Source organism: Gouania willdenowi, chromosome 3, assembly GCF_900634775.1.
Source record: "Gouania willdenowi chromosome 3, fGouWil2.1, whole genome shotgun sequence".
NCBI classification, from domain to species: domain Eukaryota; kingdom Metazoa; phylum Chordata; class Actinopteri; order Blenniiformes; family Gobiesocidae; genus Gouania; species Gouania willdenowi.
The window spans coordinates 18,978,141-18,995,887 of NC_041046.1; the positions used below are offsets into that span (position 1 = coordinate 18,978,141).

The 17,747-nt window shown below is 38.5% G+C and overlaps 1 protein-coding gene across 14 annotated transcripts in view; it reads left to right on the forward strand.

Moving 5' to 3' along the window:
• The window catches only part of myo5aa (myosin VAa), a 76,515-nt gene that overhangs the window by 40,953 nt on the left and 17,815 nt on the right, over positions 1-17,747 (forward strand). For 6 of the 14 annotated variants that reach the window (XM_028443157.1, XM_028443161.1, XM_028443162.1 and 3 more), the window contains 15 exons: positions 294-380; positions 966-1,074; positions 1,171-1,382; positions 1,457-1,613; positions 3,340-3,579; positions 3,669-3,917; positions 6,428-6,521; positions 7,265-7,401; positions 7,519-7,632; positions 8,524-8,658; positions 9,468-9,524; positions 9,607-9,834; positions 10,133-10,141; positions 11,893-11,993; positions 12,093-12,149. In XM_028443157.1, the coding sequence (XP_028298958.1) occupies positions 294-380; positions 966-1,074; positions 1,171-1,382; positions 1,457-1,613; positions 3,340-3,579; positions 3,669-3,917; positions 6,428-6,521; positions 7,265-7,401; positions 7,519-7,632; positions 8,524-8,658; positions 9,468-9,524; positions 9,607-9,834; positions 10,133-10,141; positions 11,893-11,993; positions 12,093-12,149 (1,986 nt within the window). The remainder of the gene's footprint in view (positions 1-293; positions 381-965; positions 1,075-1,170; positions 1,383-1,456; positions 1,614-3,339; positions 3,580-3,668; positions 3,918-6,427; positions 6,522-7,264; positions 7,402-7,518; positions 7,633-8,523; positions 8,659-9,467; positions 9,525-9,606; positions 9,835-10,132; positions 10,142-11,892; positions 11,994-12,092; positions 12,150-17,747) is intronic. The other 8 variants (XM_028443164.1, XM_028443166.1, XM_028443168.1 and 5 more) reach the window with 4 other exon arrangements.

A 17,747-nucleotide genomic window follows, 5' to 3' on the forward strand; every position in this document is an offset into this window, starting at 1 on the left:
AAGTTACTACTATTCTTCCTTATTATCTTGTCCTCTAATTAAAGTGGAACCGTGAAAATGTAGTATTTTAGAAGTTATTTTCTAACTTGTAGCTCTTTGGACTATTCAGTACCGAGCTCACAGTTTCAGAAAGGTTGGTGTAGAAGATGATAAGCTGCTCCGTCATTATATTAGTATTATGTATTTTCTAGTTTCTGCACATCTTGGGTTTTGTAAAACATTTTTTTTCCACAAGACAAATAAACTTTGTTGAGTTGGGTTTTGACAGCAGGTGTTCTGGCTGTTATTAACAGGTTTGATCCTAAACGTGCGGTACAGCAGCTCAGAGCCTGTGGTGTCCTGGAGACCATTCGCATTTCTGCTGCAGGATTCCCATCCAGGTACTAAAGTGTTCCCACCACTTTCATAATGCATTAGATTTTATTTAGTGCTTTTCATAGACACAAAACGCTTTACATTGATGTGCATTATTCTTTCACGCCACACTTGGTAGTGGTGAGCTACTATTGTAGCCACAGCTGCCCTGGGGCAGACTGACGAGGCGAGGCTGCCATAATCGGACCCCCACCAACTCTGACTCACACACCACATTCATACTAGGCAATTTTGGTAAAGTGCCTTGCCCAAGGACACAATGACTTGGCTAGAGCGGGATTCGAACCCCCTACCCTTCGGTTATTTGACGACGCACTCTACCCTGAGTCATGTTATGGGTTCAGACTTTAGGAGTTATTTAAATACAGTAAATGAATACACAGTTGTAGTATTTCAAATTAAATGTGTCCATCCTTGAGCTGATTTGTCTTTGTTGTTTTAAATATACATGATAAAAGTTTAAAACAATGTCAATCTTTTTTTAATCATCATATTATCATTCAGTTCAGTTGTTAGCTGATCTGCCAGCGTTTGCTCATTTGAGTGTTTCTCAAGAAATGGTTTGACTCTTCTTGTTTTCTGTGTCTCAGGTGGACATATCAAGAGTTCTTCAGCCGTTACCGAGTCCTGATGGTACAGAAAGATGTTCTTCCTGACAAGAAGCTAACTTGCAAAAATGTTCTGGAAAAACTAGTGCAGGTAGATTTGTTTCTTAAATCCAAAAATGCATTTTATTTAATGTTTTCACTCTCGGTTTTACCTAAGGTTTTTTTTTTCTCTCCTTTTGCCCCTCAGGACCAGGACAAATATCAGTTTGGTAAAACAAAGATCTTCTTCCGAGCTGGACAGGTGGCCTACCTGGAGAAACTGAGGGCAGATAAACTGCGTGTGGCCTGCATCCGCATTCAGAAAACCATCCGCTGCTGGTTGGCACGTAAGAAGTATCTGCGCCAGCGAAGCGCTGCCATCACCATCCAGAGGTTTACCAGAGGTTACCAGGCCCGCTGGTCAGTCCCACCTGCCTCTCTATGACTGTCACTAGCTGCTGTGCGTTTACCCTACATCTACGTCTCTTTTACAGCTTGGCCAAGTTTATGCGTCGCACTCAGGCAGCCACCATGATTCAGAAGTACCAGAGGATGTGTGTGGAGAGGAAACGCTACAGGAAGAAGCAGGCGGCGGCTCTGGCCCTGCAGAAGATCCTCAGGGCGTACCAGGCCAGGCAGAAGTATCAGACGGTAGGACCACAAACTCACACCTGGGTCAATTATAATTGGAATTGTATAATTGAAAATATGGCAATTACAAATATATTCCCCCCTTTGTTTCAATTATAATTACGTTATCATTTACTAGAGTTCAAATTCAATTACAGTAATCAAGCCTGAAATAAATGTTATTTATTTATTTGTTTGTTTGTCGTGAAAATGCAAACCAACATAGATTATTACATCAAATAATATCCCAGTCCAAATGACACATTTACATGATTAGAAAGGAGCAGTAAGAAGAATACAGTTATTATATTTCTGCCCCTTAAACTTAATAAATACTCCTTTTCGAACATGTTTAGGCTTCATGAGCAGGATTTCTGTACCATTTGTTCTCTCTTTGCCTTGTTTGATTTATTTTCATTTTTTTTATTACTATTATTATCATCATTATGTTTTTTCCTCATTGTCAGATGCACTGCTGTTGTGTTCACTTTTGAAATTAAATCAAATCAAATACATAATTAATGACCCCACCAACATTCCCCCGTCCATTTTTTTAAATCGACAAATATTTCTACAAACCTTCAAATAATTTTGTTGAGCATTCCACAACCTAACACCGACAACAGACACGCACATTAGTCTTAAAGTAACAATAAGCCATAAAACGTATCCTTCCTCTTGTGTTAGCTTTCTGTTAGCATCTCTTATGATAACAGATCAGTATTTTATAGTTTTTTTTTTATCTTTTTGTTACCTTGTGAGGTTTCTTAATCAATGAATATATTGGTATTAATATTCTTGGTGTGGGCATCTGAGAACTTTTTCTGTTAGTATACCCCTAGATTTCAATTATTTTAAAAAATTGTTAAATGATACAATCCAATTATGATCACAACAGCAACATAACTGTAATTAATCATCAATTACGCAATTACAATTATACTTGACCCCAAACCTGATTATAATTATGACATAATTATAATTGGAAAAATGTGTTGCTCTTGTAATCATAATTGAATTGTAATTGAGTTTTGTTGTAATTGGCATGGAAAATCTATAAACGCTGTTATTAACAATTTAATTAAATGCAAACCTGGGTAAAAAGCGAACACTAAAGATATTAGTACCAATACTTTCATTGATTAGGAAGTCTAACAAGGTAACCAAGAGATGAAAAAGTGATATTTTTATATTGTAAGGGTGTTGTTTAAATTGCTATGTATTATGTGATTGTTTAAAGTCTTTGAATGTAATCTAACTTATTTGATATACGACAGCAACATTTGATGATAGATGATGTTTTTTTTAGTGTATTTTGCAGCTGATTTAAGACATGGGTGAAAACATAAAAGATAGTAATAGAAAGCGAACACAAGAAGAAGGTTAAGTTTTTCTTATATTATTATTAATAAAGGCTCAGTAATTGAGAACATAATTGTAATTGACTTTCAGAAGAAAAATTTAATTTTTAATTTTAATTTGAAAAAAAGCTGGTCACCGTAATCATAATTGAGTTGTAAAAGAACATGGATAATTGAAGACGTAATTTAATTTAAAAAGGTAATCGACCCCAACCCTGACTCTCACACACAAACAGTCTGGATTTGATCAATAAACTCTACATTTTACAACAGATATTTTTTTCCTATGTTAATCGTGTTTGTAAAATATTGAAAGTTGATATAAATGCTCATGTTACGGGTTGGTTTAATTAACCTTTCTGTCTGTATCTTTTTTCTGTTTGTAGCTGCTCAGAGAGAGCAAATCTGTGATCATCCAGAGGCATGTGCGGGGCTGGTTGGCTCGCTGCTGGTACAAGCGCTGCCTTGTCTCCATCGTCTACCTGCAGTGCTGCATCCGCAGAATGAGGGCCAGGAGGGAGCTGAAGAAGCTGAAGATTGAGGCTCGCTCAGTGGAGCACTTCAAGAAGCTCAACAGAGGCATGGAGAACAAGATCATGCAGCTGCAGAGGAAGATCGACGAGCAGGTCGGAGGACTTTTTGTCCCTCTCCCCTCTCCACATGCTGCCTGTAAATATGAATTAAATCTGTTTATTTTATTGTTTTGTTCTATTAGCACAAGGACAATCGGTTGATGAGCGACAAGCTAAACAGCCTGGAGACGTCCTACACCACAGAGAGCGAGCGCATGCGTGCCGAGCTGACCCGACTGCGAGGTGCGGAAGAGGATGCCAAGAACAAGGGAAACCAGGTGTCGTCCCTGCAGGAGGAGCTGGAGAGGCTGAGGAAGGAGCTGAGCACCACGCAGCAGGAGAAGAAGAACATCGAGGACTGGACCCAGGCGTACAAAGACAAAATGGAGAAGGTGATCCTCTCACTCAGATTACAGCTGAACTAATGATTGAACCATTTAGTTTTCTGTTTTTCTCAGTGACCATTGTGTGTCTGCGTTATAGGGCCACATTACAATTTTAAAAAATCTGGGCACTACAAGATTAATGGCGTAATATTTTGAGAATAAAGTTGTCATTTTATGAGATAAAGTCCGATCTTAATTAAATCGTAATTTCATGAGATTAAAGTCATACGATTTCAAAATTAAAGTTACAATATTTCAAGAATAAAGTCGTAATTTTATGAGGAAAAGATTAAATACAAACAGGATCTTGTCTGTGTTGTGGTCACTCGTGTGTTATAGAGACTGTGGAGCATTTAGTGAGATTAAACTTCTCTTTATGCTTCACACGGTGAAATCTTTTGGCCCGTCATCATCACACTGTTATCAGTTTAAGAACTTTAAAGCCACTTTTCAGACGTTTGCGTTTGTTCAAACAAAAGAACCAGACTGATTTGGAGCGAATAGCCTCTTTTGTGGAGGAGGAAGTGGTTGTTTTAAGGGCTGTTTATTGGTGTTGGTTGTGTTTACTTCACCAAGGAATTCTGAGTACCATTTTTTTAGGATACGGCTTGATTCCCATAATATAACTACTCTTTTACTCAAAATATTATGACTTAAATGTTGAAATATTAAAACTTTAATCTTTAAATATTATGACTTTAATTTCAAAATATTATGACTTTAATCTCGAAATATTACTACTTTAATTTCAGAAAATTACGGCTTTATTCTCATAAAATTACGACTTTATTCTTGAAATATTACGACTTTAATCTCGAAATATTACAACTTTAATCTTGAAATATTACAACTTTAATCGAATAAAACTACAACTTTATTCTCAGAAAATTACAACTTTATTCTTGAAATATTGTGACTTTATTCTCAAATTATTATGACTTTAATCTGGAAATATTCCTAATTTAATCTCAGAAAACTATAGCTTTATTCTCATAAAATTACAACTTTATTCTTGAAATATTATGACTGTATTCTCAAAATATTACAACTTTAATCTTGAAATATTATGACTTTAATCTCAAATAATTTTCACTTTAATCTCAAAATATTACGACTTTAAACTCAGAAAACTATGGCTTTATTCTCATAAAAATACAACTTTATTCTTGAAATGTTACGACTTTATTCTTGAAATGTTACGACTTTATTCTCAAAATATTACAACTTTAAAGTTAGGGTCGGCGATTTTCTCCAGATACACTTTTTAAGTTTTTGGTTGAAATTGTCTTTATGTCCTGACAGAAATTAAGATAAAAAAAAAAACGAACCGTTTATTTTAACCAATCACGTCTCCCTGCTCGTTCTCGATCCCTCACATGCACAAGCTCACACTGAAAGTGCATCACCGCTGACAGAGTTAAAACAGAGTTTTTGGTCACGTCTTTTAACATATGTTATGATAAAGTTTATTGTTTATTTACTGCTGAATGAGACATGAGACAATGAAGTTTCTACACAATACAAGCGATGAGCTGAGCTCCTCTTCTGCAGCAGCTGTGTGCATGCATGTGAGTGAGACAGAGCACAGAGGGGAGGGGGGAGAGGGGTAAAGGCGGAGCCGTCTGGGAGGCTGCATTCAAGATCATGCTAGCTTTTGAAAATTGCCTACCCTACCTTTAATCTCGAAATATGACAATTTTAATCTCGTAATATTGCGACTTTAATCGCATAAAACTACAACTTTATTCTCATAAAATTACAATTTATTCTTGAAATAACATTAATCTCAAAATATTACGACTTTAGTCAAATAAAAATACGACTTTATTATTGTTAAATTATTTTATTTTCGAAGTGTTACGACTTTAATCTCGCAGTGCTCAGATTTGTTTTTATTTTCATGTGGCCCTAATACACCATCATACCTGAGAACAAGATGACACACTGAAAAAATATATGCTAATCTCTGTCATTTTTATTTTAGTTTAAATAGCTAATTTTCTCCTTAGCTAAGCCTAGCTCTGAAATAAACCTTTCAGACACACAGGCGATGAGTTCAGGCATCCCCTGATGGTAGAATCATTGTGGAAGTTTGTGACTGTAAATGTCACAAAATATCAAATCTGTTGCCTGAGGAAAAGCAGTTTTTCCCCTTAATTCAGGAGCATGTGGAAAGCAGAGGGAAAAGGGCTCCTGGTGGGCTCAGAGGTCAGAGCCGCCCTGGGGCAGGTGAGCCCAGCAGAATAGTGTGTCAGAGACGTACCATAGCTGCTGTGTGTGAGACGCCCTCAGCTTGTTTTCAGATGTTATTCCCTCACCTTGTTTGATGTGACAGTTCTCCTGACTGTAGACCTTTAGAACACTTGTGCTAATACAACCATTGTCCAGATTATTCTGAGCAAAATGTTAGTGGTAGTTTTACAGAATTATTACCCAACATGCTTAGTTTGTTCACCATAATGTCCATCCAAACCAATCCAGCTCTATACTGAAGGACCTTTATGTGTTTTTATTAGATGGTGTCGGAGTTGAAGGAACAGAATGGATTACTGAAGACGGAGAAGAACGACCTGAACAGGTTGATTCAGGAACAGAGTCAGCAGATGAACGGTACGTCTGATGATCACAATGTTCTTTCCACACTCCTACTAATTAGAGGTCGGCCGATATATCGACTTTTTTCAAAGATGGGCCATCGGGTTAGGGTTGGGGTTAACCCTAACCCTTTTTATTTTTGTTTTTATTTTTTTTATTTAGTACTTTAGCCATTAAAGGAAAAAAGAAAGAACATAAAAAAACATCCATTCGGATTATGAATATACAACAAACAAAAAAAAGCAATAATAATAATAATAGCATGTGCATGGGAGAGGTAGAATATATATATAATATATAGTGCCTGATTAAATATCTTTATCCTATTATATCCTTGTGAACTTATTTACTAGATACTTTAAGTTGAGAAAGAAACTTGAAATAGTTTAAACCGACTACTTGCACCTTGTATATTGTATATTGTTGTCATGCTTCACTGCTACTTAACCGTCCTGTACTGTTTGTTTTACATGGTTGTGTACGGGTATATTTAAAGTTCAATTAATGTTAAGAGTTCTATTGGTGTATTTAAGTTAATTTCTAATATATACATTTATATCATATGAGTGTTTCAATATCGGCCTCAAATATCGTCCTGAGATATTGGCCATCGGCTGAGTTTTTTTTCATTAAATTGGTATCTGCGTCGACCTTTAAAAATCTCATATTGGTCGACCTCTACTACTAAATACTCCATCCATCTTACTCGCTCCCGTCTCAATAAGATGTTTTGAAATGTTTCATGTTTGTGTCTTTAGAGAAAATGGTTCGTGCGATCGCCCAGGAGACTCAGCAGCTGGAGACGGACCTGAACGAAGAACGCTCTCGCTACCAGAATCTCCTGACAGAACACCTTCGCCTCGAGGAGAAATACGACGACTTGAAGGAAGAGATGGTGAGGAACACACTCGTTCACGGGTGGTTTTGTTTTACTCTTAAATCAACAGGGCTCAACTCACTCCTATTTCGTCATTCTTGATTAACTCTAATGCCATTTTTCTTGCACGTGAAGCGGGGCTCCAAGCCTGGCCACAGGAGAAGAGACTCCACCCACAGCAGCAACGAATCAGAGTACACCTACAATTCAGAGTACACCGATTTGGAGGAAGGTTCCCGGGCCGTCGAGGTATTCATTCATTATACTTCACTTTATGTGGATATTAAACAACACACGACTTTGTGTTGTTTTTTGAAACTTTCTTTTTATTCAGAATCATACAATACAGAAAGTATGTTATACAAGGTGACCGTTCTTGTTTTTGCTGTCACACAGATTTATCATGTATCATCCAGTATGTACTAAAATGCAGTACAATAATTAGGAAAATATAAATAAAAAAATTACAAATAAAGATATATATGGAAATTACCCTAAATACGCAAAAAACAAATAGAAATGCAAATGGGGTGGAGGGGGTGGGATGATGCCTCCAAGTATTTTAGAGAGATTTAGACATTGACCCTTACCAGTACAGTTAAAGCAAGGCTCCACCTCTGAACATACACCTCTCTCTGCAGTCGCAATGAATAATTTCTTTTTTCCATTAAATACATTTCAGTGACCCTCTCACCCCATAGACTATGTGATGGGGGCTCAGGTTTTTAATAGTAATGCATTTTACTGCTGATGTCAGCAGTATTTGTAAAAATGTATTTTTTTCCCTCTCCCCTCACTCCCCCGTGATGTTACACCCAGCAGTGCTACCCTAGGATCCTTGGGGATGTTTTAGTCAAAAACTTCTTTCAGCGTCTCATAAACACCATCCCAAAATGATTTAATGACAGGGCATGACCAAAATACTGTATGTGTGTGGTGTCCCGTCTGACGACTTCCTGCTGGATAATTAGAATAGTGTTAGTGTTTACAGTATCAAAGGTTTTTGGCTAGAAAAGAAAAAGCAAGTGACAGTGAAGCCGAAATGCACTGTGAGGATGGAAAGTACCGGTAGTTAAAAAAACACATTCTTTTTTTTCCCCTATTTACCTAATGTCTGTCCTCACTGCTTTTGTCTTGCAGGATGTGACCCGAGGAATCGATACTTCACTCACTCTCAAGCTGCAGAAACGTCTCACAGAGCTAGAACAAGAAAAGCAGTCCCTGCGCAACGAGCTGGAAAACAAAGACGAGCAGTTCCAGCGCGCTAGAGCCAGAGTAAAGACCACAACCACACCACACCCTCTCAAATCTACTGCAAAACATTTGTATTTTATTAAGATCCCCATTAGCTTCTGAAATATCAGTCGCCATTCTTTCTCCTCAATTTCATTAGATGCAATGTGAAAAAACAACATGGCACATTATATCCACAGGGCTGTGCCTTTTTTCTCCCCTTCTTTCTTATGTATTTGAAAAATTATTCACCTATTGCATAATTCAGTTCTTAACAGTATTTGTTGCAATCCCAGATATACTGTGTGTGCATATGTGTTCATATTGAAATAATAATGCAAAATATATGTATGATATTATCAATAATAATAATAATAATAATAATAAGAACAGTAGTGAGGAGCTCCGCCTCCTCACTAATCATTGATGCAGTTTGTGAAGTCCAATGAAACAATGAAACCAGTGTTTATTGGGTGAAAAAGAACAACAGTAATTTCTTTTGAAAATTTTTTGTTCTATAGCAACAAAAGCACATGCAATTCATTCCATGCAACCATAGGATACTGTTCTTGACATTTGATTGGTTCTACATACAGATAGCAGGTTATAGAATCTTGTTAATTACTTCTGGATGATTAGTTCAAATAATAATCCTGATAAATGTGATTTAAAAAAAATGTTAGTCTGCTTTTGACAGTCAGCCAAGCCATATATGATTGTTTAACATTTTAAAATATGATAAATATACAGTTTTGATAACTTTAAACCATTAAGGGAGGCTCTACAAACTTTATACGTCTTTGCTTTTGCAACGTATTTGATGCCTCAGCCTGTGTTTCTTTGTTTTTCAGGATAATGTAGAGTTTAAAAAGGCTCGTGGAGCAGAGTTGGAGTACGAGTCCCTCAAGGTGAGCAAGTGTCCAAAACTGAAGTGTCTGCAGATGCTGTGATTCAGTCGCTCCCCTGACACTGAAACTTGTGGCCTCTCAGCGCCAGGAGCTGGAGTCTGAGAACAAGAAGCTGAAACACGATCTGGCAGCGATGAGGAAAAGCCTGTTGGGTGATGCAGCGACAGGAGCCGGGGCTCCGGGATCACCGGCGTACAAAGTGCTGCTGGACCAGCTCAACTCCTCCTGTGAGGAGCTGGAGGTTCGCAAAGAGGAGGTGCTGATACTTCGCTCCCAGCTGGTCAGTCAGAAGGAGGCCATGCACCACAAGGTAGGGAGGAGCTCAATGTGGTTTAAGCATGAGGTCGTCTGCAAGGATAGAAACAGGAAGTGTCTGTGATGGATCAACCGTGTGTGTGCGTGCGTGCGTTTTCATGGTTTGCAAGCAGCATAACGTAATGTATTCATAATCATTCAAATATTCCATGTGACTTTAGAGTTCATTTGTGTGGTCAGGTTGAGTTTTTGTCAAGTTGTTCAGTTTGTGTCATTTATGGTTTCCAAGTCCAAACATTGTGTCTAACCTTCCCACTTCCACCTTCTCTCCCCGGCTCACGCTTCCCCCTCAGGATGAGAAGGTACCGTTCAAAAATGCCATCATGCATGCTCAGTAATGCACTCGTTTTGTGTCTGTTGTGTGTAAAGAGGCTTTGGGCAAGAAATCCAATCCAGGAGAGTCACTTTGACATCAATCATGGTAGCTGAGTATCTCTATCAGCTCTTGGACTTAATCTTTGGACAAAGATTAAGTTTCATCAAACAATAAGTGTTTCTACTTAACATGCTAAACTACATTATTTTTTTATTTATTTCAAGCAATTTAATACAAACAGAAAAGCTTTCATAGTATGTGTACATACTTTTTTCTACTTGTAGCCTACATGGCTAATATGCATGATATGTATTAAGATAAATAATGTAGATAAACATAAATAAATACACTGCTCGAAAGGGAGCAGTGCGTTTCATTTTTTCTTTCAGTTTTCAAAACTTATGTTAATATTACTTTCAACAATACATACATCAATTAATATTATATGTGTTATATATAGGGGACGTTATATACAGGGGACGGGACCTAGATAAGCAAACTGCTTCTCTCGTCTCCTTTTTCGGCATGTACAAAAAAAAAAAAAAAAAAAAAAAGTGAATGTAACCATGTCGGAAATAAACTGAATAAATAAATAAAATAAAATATACACACGAGGCTGATATACATGCATACTTCCACAAAGTCTTTGGTGACAGTATACATGTTAGATCTTATCACTTTTCCTCAGCTCTATACTTTGAGTACATAGATTGTACTTTTATTTAAATAACCAATTCCCTATCTCATTGGATTTCTTCACCTGGCTGGTTGTTCATCCTTGTGTTTCACGAGTTGTTTGAAAATCCTGATTGTAGTTAAAAGAATCTGTCACTTAACCCTCCTATTATCCTCAAATATTACTAACACTTTTTACCCTTGGGGTCAATCTGACCTCAGGGATATTTGCCTCCAGAAAATGATTTCCAGAAAATTGTTGACCAAATTTTTGTGTCAGGCACTTGACAAAGGTTTACATTAGAATTAATTTATCTTCAATAGTTTTCATCCAAATCTTCTCAAATTTAGTGACAACATTAATGAACACAAGAGAGTGGATTCTATTAATTGTGGTGATAATATGACCTTTTCTGCAGCGCCACCATCAGGTCAAACTTTCAGTTTTAAAGTCAGTGTATCTTGAAAATCTTTCATCCAAATCATTTCTAATTTGGGGTGCACATTCATGACTCTCACAGAATGAACCATATTGATTGATTTTGGTGACCCGCGTCTTCCTCTCATGAAAATGTTTATTAATCGTAAAAGAAATTACTTACTTTTAATACCAGTTCTAAAAATATCAGTTCTACTTGGTCATTTATTAACTCAAAAGTATCACTTTTGCACCTTCAGGTCAATGGGGATGTAAGGTCACACACAGACAGACAGAAGTTTTACACAGTTTAAACAGCTTGGGGTCAAATTGACAACAGAGGAACACCAATGCTTGCAATATGCGTTCAGCAGATTGAAAAAATATCATCATGATAATTTCATGCTTAATCATTTGTACCCATCAAGGTTGGAAAAGTCATGAACTATGAAGCAAAAAAAAGGTCAACAATAAACATTGAATGGGGTCAAATTGACCCCAAGGATAATAGGAGGGTTAATGTTAACTTTCTGTGACATTTAATTCCTGTTTATCATGAATATTGTCATAATGTAAACACCATGGTTATCCTTGTCTTTAATTGTCGTTATGCTGATAGATCCTCTCTCTGATCTTCTCTCTAGGAGACGATGACTGAGCCTTCTGTGTACGCTGATGACGTCTCCAAACTGAAGGACACTGATGAAATCAAGCAGGCCTATGTAGGCCTCAAAGACACCAACAGGTATGTTCAGGATCTCCTCTTCATTGTGTCCAGGGGATATTACTGCAGCAGAGTGTCAGCTCTGTGTGTGTGTTTGTGAGCTCCTGTTTATCCTGTCAGATCTCCCAGGTTCATGCGTCAGCCGCTGGACGTTGGTGATCTCCTGAGTAGGCTGAGGTAACCCATGAGACGTGGGCCATGCATGTCGGAGCACAGCATGCATGGCCATGCTGTCGCTTTACGGGAATAAAAAAGAGACACGTGATTGATGTTAGTGAGGCTGACTCTATTGAGAAGCTTGAGGAGCGCTCTCTGCATTAACAGCATGATGAATAGCAAACAATGGGCTTTCCCTCAGACCAGTGCAGCAGCCTCAGTTCACCTGCTTTTTGAAGCTTTAGAAAGCCATTTAAGACTTGTTTTTTTGACAGTTTGGAGAATTTGATTGTTGGCGTTTGGTTACCAGGAGTTAAAGGTCCTATATCATGCATTTTTCACCCATCTCCATTTGTTCTAAGAATCCCAAAAACATAGTATTTGAGGTTTATTTCCCCAAACTCGCCAGTTTTCCAGAGTGTTTGCCTCTGAAAAGTGACTTTCTGACCAACAAGCTGTTTGCTGCCTGCTTATGCATATTCATGAGTGGGCGTGTCTATACACTCACTTGCCTGTGAGGCTCCTGCATGACTCACTCTGAGGCAGATCAGTGATCACCAAAGCAATTTTCTCTTGCTATCCACACACTGTTGTTATTGTTTTCAGCCAAAAAACTGCACATTACAGTAAAACACATTTAAGCAGCTATTGTGTGGGTCCGTCTCCGCGCTGTGTTCATCCAGCAGCAGCAGTTGGCAGCTTCAGACACTCAGCGGAGTTTTAAGCTGCTAATTAACTTTTTCACCTCCTCATCTTTATTAAATACAGGAATAGTGCATTTAAGATGATAATCATTTTGTTATCACCTCAACCGTTGCGTCGCATTGGGTCACAAACACGTCAGATCAAGTCAAAGGTGATACGATGTCTGCTCCCTGGGTGCCTACACTGCAGTGTTCACTTTGCAGGGGCGGCACCGGCAGCAGGCACTTCCTGGAGGGGACGGTTCAGAATGCTGATGATGTCACTAGAATTTGAACCGGACAGCCAGACAGTACTAGGAGCTATCCAAAAAGATAGCTACGGCTATCAAACTTTCTTTGCTAACCGTGTTGGTGAGATCCAAAGGTCTACTCCTGCAACAGATTGGTGGTGGATACCTGGAATTCTAAATGTCGCCGACATCATAACAAGAGGAAGCTCAACTGAGGAACTGAGGGAAGAATCAACTTGGCAAAGAGGTCCAGATTTTCTAAAATTGCCAGTGAAAGTGTGGCCCATAAAATCACCTGGGGAAGTTGCTGCTTGTGCTGGTGGAAATGTTGACAAACTCCAAAGAAAGTCCTTTACAGCTGTTGTTACCAGGAGCCAGGCCAAGAAGGATGCACGGCAGACACCTCAGCAAGATGATGTAAAGCCAGAGGGTAAAACTACTTGGTCCGCTCCAGTTGACTGGGTTGGGCGACTCATTGAGATGGAAAGGTTCAGCAGCTTGCAAAGGCTTGTTAATGTTGTTGCTTGGACCAGACGGGCTGCTCAAGCATGGCGGAAAAAGGGAGGAAGAAGTAGAGATGAAGATAACATTCCTACCTTACCTACCTTAACAGCTACTGAATGTCATGATGCCTTCAGAGATCTTCTTCTTGCAGTCCAAGAGGGTCAAACGTTTCCAGACACAGCACTCCAGAGGTTGGTTGTGTACCGAGACAGCGATGGACTCCTGATGTGTGGGGGACGCTTCCAATACTTTGCTGAAGAAAAAGCAACCGTTCCAATCCTCCCGTTTAAGCATTGGATCTCCACTCTGCTCGCCAGAGAAGCCCACAAAGCTAACCATGAGGGGATTGCTGGAACTCTCCTAAGAATGAGGAGCAAAGCGTGGGTAATCAAAGGCAGGAGACATGCTAAGCAAGTCGTGGACAGCTGCGTGAGCTGCAGGAAGACTAAGGCAAAGACATGTCAACAGGTGATGAGCGACCTTCCTCCCGAAAGAGTGAACCCTGCCAATCCCTTTGAATACACCGCTGTCGACCTGTTTGGGCCATACATGGTAAAGGACGAAGTGAAGAAGAGAGTTAAACTCAAAGTGTGGGGCACTGTGTTCTGCTGCATGGCTTCAAGAGCAATACACACAGACATTGTCAGTGATCAATCTTCTGAAGGATTCCTTCTCGCCTATCAGCGATTCACAGCCCTGAGAGGACATCCGAAGAAGGTATGGTCTGACCCAGGTTCAAACTTTGTGGGAGCCAAACCAGCGCTGGCAGAGCTGTACAAGTACCTCGACAGTTTGGACATGACACAACTGGAAAACAATGCATCAAAACATGGAACAGAGTGGTCTTGGAAGATCCACCCAGCAGACTCACCCCACCGAAATGGCGCAGCTGAAGCAGCAGTCCGTCTGGTGAAGAGGGCCCTTAACAATCTGGCAGGTGATGGAGTTTATACCTGGAGTGAATTCCAGACAATCTTATTCACAGCATCCAACCTCGTGAACGAGAGACCAATAGATGCTAAAGTCCAAAGCAGAGAAGATTGCATTTGCTATGTCAGCCCAAACAGTCTCCTGCTTGGACGAGCCAACCCCAAAGGGGACTTTGCAAACTTCGACTTCAAAGGCTACCCCCACAAAAGACTGCAATGCATACAAGCAGAAGTCAATAAATTCTGGAAAAAGTGGTGCCAACTTGCAGGGCCAAATCTATTCATCAGGAGTAAGTGGCACACAAAAGAGCGAAATGTCGCTGTCGATGACATAGTTTGGGTGGCTGACCAAAATGCTCTTAGAAACCAATACAGACTTGGAAGGGTGGTCGAAGTCAATCAAGATGGAAAAGGAAATGTCAGAGATGCCAGCATAAGGGTGGTTCCAAGTTATCCGGTCCCAATAATCCCTGCGAAACATCAAACAGCAAAAATTCCAACTACCGTCCTACAAAGAGATGTGAGACGCCTTATTGTTCTGCTGCCAGTCGAGGAACAAACTGCTCAGACCCCAGAGATGGTGTGACCTCCTTCTCCAGGAGCTCAAGTGGGAGGTGGTTTGCCAAAAATGAAGAGACAAACAAAGGCATCCAATACTCCGGGAGAAAACACCTTGCACAACAATTTCAACCTTTCCTCCTTTCCAACCTGTTCTGTCCACTCCACTTTAGGTCAGATGTAGGGGTAGTTCTGCATCTAAACACTAGGGGAGCACCAGCATGAGTGTTGGCTCTAAGCTCCTCATGCTCCAACCTGGTTGGTAATCAGTCACACCTTTGTTGAGACACACAGACAATGCAGTGGAGGAGCTCAGGGATGTTGTTGGTGAGTGGCTTCAAGTTTATTGAATTTATATGGTTTATTTTTAAAGTTAAGCTACTAAAAGCAAGTATTTAAGTTGGATTATGTGTCATGTTAAAGAACACAAGCTGAGTGCTTGTTTGTATGTTATTTTGACCCAACTTTAAGTTAAATCTACATACATAGTGTTTGGCCTTACCATGTGTTTACCAGAGGGGTCTTAGTCAAAGCACATTAGGTTTACAGTTGATTCAATTGATATAAATATATTCTGATTTCATAGTGTAATTTATGTTAAGAAAACATCTCTAAAATATTAAGAGCAATAAATATTGGTTAAAAGTTTTAGATAAGTTTATATATAAAATAAAATGAATAAATAAGTTTATGGGTAAAATACATTGTTAAAAAGTTAGACTTTGATTAAAATGTTTAAAATAGGGATATCAAAGTATGATTTAATTTTACAATTAAAACTAGTTACATATCTTAGGTTGAAACCATTAAATATTAAGTAGCAGAAAATTCATTTATTTAAAAGATACATTATTTAAAATATAAGGTCAGATTGTTCATTCATTGGAAAACATTTGAATAGAACTCATTCTTCCTTTCTCTCCTTTTCACCCCTTTTTTTCTCAAGGTTTTCAACCTGCTGCTGCTGCTACAAACCTAAAACAAAACTGAATAAATGGTTAAAAGCTGAGTTGGCCTCACGTCTTACTTGTGCTCCATCCATGTCCTTTCAAGTTGGGCAAGCATTGTAAAAAATAGACTTGACACGTTTTTCAGAAGAGGGCAGAGAAGCAGCTCAGAGAGCAGGATTATTGAGGATTTCTCAGAGATGCAGGAAGGAATCCCAATAGTACTTTGGGGGTGTTTTCGATAAGGAATTAACATTGTAACAAGGTTAAAAGCTCAAAAAAGTTGATTTGCATGATATAGGACCTTTAAAAACAAACTGAAACTAAATAAGTCATATTTAATTTTTCCTTTAACAGCTCTAATCTTCCTCAGTCCGTACTCACACGAGCTACTGAGTGGCCGACGCCTGAAGCTAATACCTGAACTTTATCATTTTGTATTTCTCTGACTCACAAAGTGACTCAAACTGACTGTAGTCTGGAAGCTACTGTAGAGAACTGCTTTAGAATCTGTAGAGTTCGGCGCAGATGCTGCATGTATCCACTGACTTTCTTTTGTATTATTATTATTATTATTTTTATTATTAGAACAAAGCAGTGTGTTTGGCTCACTTTAAAGCAGGGTTAATGGCAGGCAGTCACATTCAGTGGGCACTTAGAGTTTAAATTTAGTTAAAGTGACTGCCAACTAGGGATGTAACGATTAATCGTAAGGCAGTTAAAAATCGATTCATAGGTATCACGGTTCACATCGATACTCTGAAAATTGAATCGCAGTACTTTTTTTAAACATTATTATTATCCTTCTCGTCCAGAAGTGTTTGCGGCAGGTGGAATCTGCTACTACTTTTTTTCTGGCTGCCTTCTACTCTTAAACATGTTCATAAATGATTCCTTACCCCTTTAGCACCGAATGAATATCTGTAATATTACGTGAATATCTGTAAAAGTCACGTTTTTCTATTAGCTCTGTCTGCGAGCATAGCATCTCTTTTTCACTGCAAGATATCTGCATACCAACTGACCACTGGGTTACCACCGCCCTCTGCTGGTCCAAACAAATATCTGACCTAAATACAGTGCACTGTTTTTTTTTTTTTTCAAAGTCCAATTGTTAAGGCACAAAATACATCTTCAGTTGCACTTTTAAAAAGAAAAGGAACTGTTATGTAGTTTTGCATTGTTTACTATAGAACCAGAATTTAAATTAATAGGCTTCTTCTTCATTTGTATTTTTCCTTTATTTATTTCATTTTAGTTAAATTACATTGTTTTGAATAGTTTATCAAGGGATTCTTTTGACAATAAAATATAAAAGGAAAATAGTACAGTATTTTCTAGTTTTTTCCACCCCAAAAAATAAAGGAATATTTTTCAGTCATCATTTGTCTGCAGTCCCATTTTGTAAAATAAATCGCAAGAGAATCGTATCGTGAACCCAGTATCGTGAATCGAATCGTATCAGGAGTTGAGTGAATCGTTACATCCCTACTGCCAACAGTTTCCATAGTGTTGTAACTCAGCCAAAACCAGCTGAGTTGATTTCTTTTAACAGTGATGGTGTGTTCATACACATTAAGCAGGATTTCTCTAGGAAACGTGTTTGTACTTTACAAATAGTTTTTCACAGAATTCACTTGAACTTCTGCAAATGTTGTGCCCTGCATTCCTTCATTACATTACTGCCAGAGGTGTAAAGAGTACTGATATATCCTACTTGAGTAGAAATACCATTACTTTAGTTAAA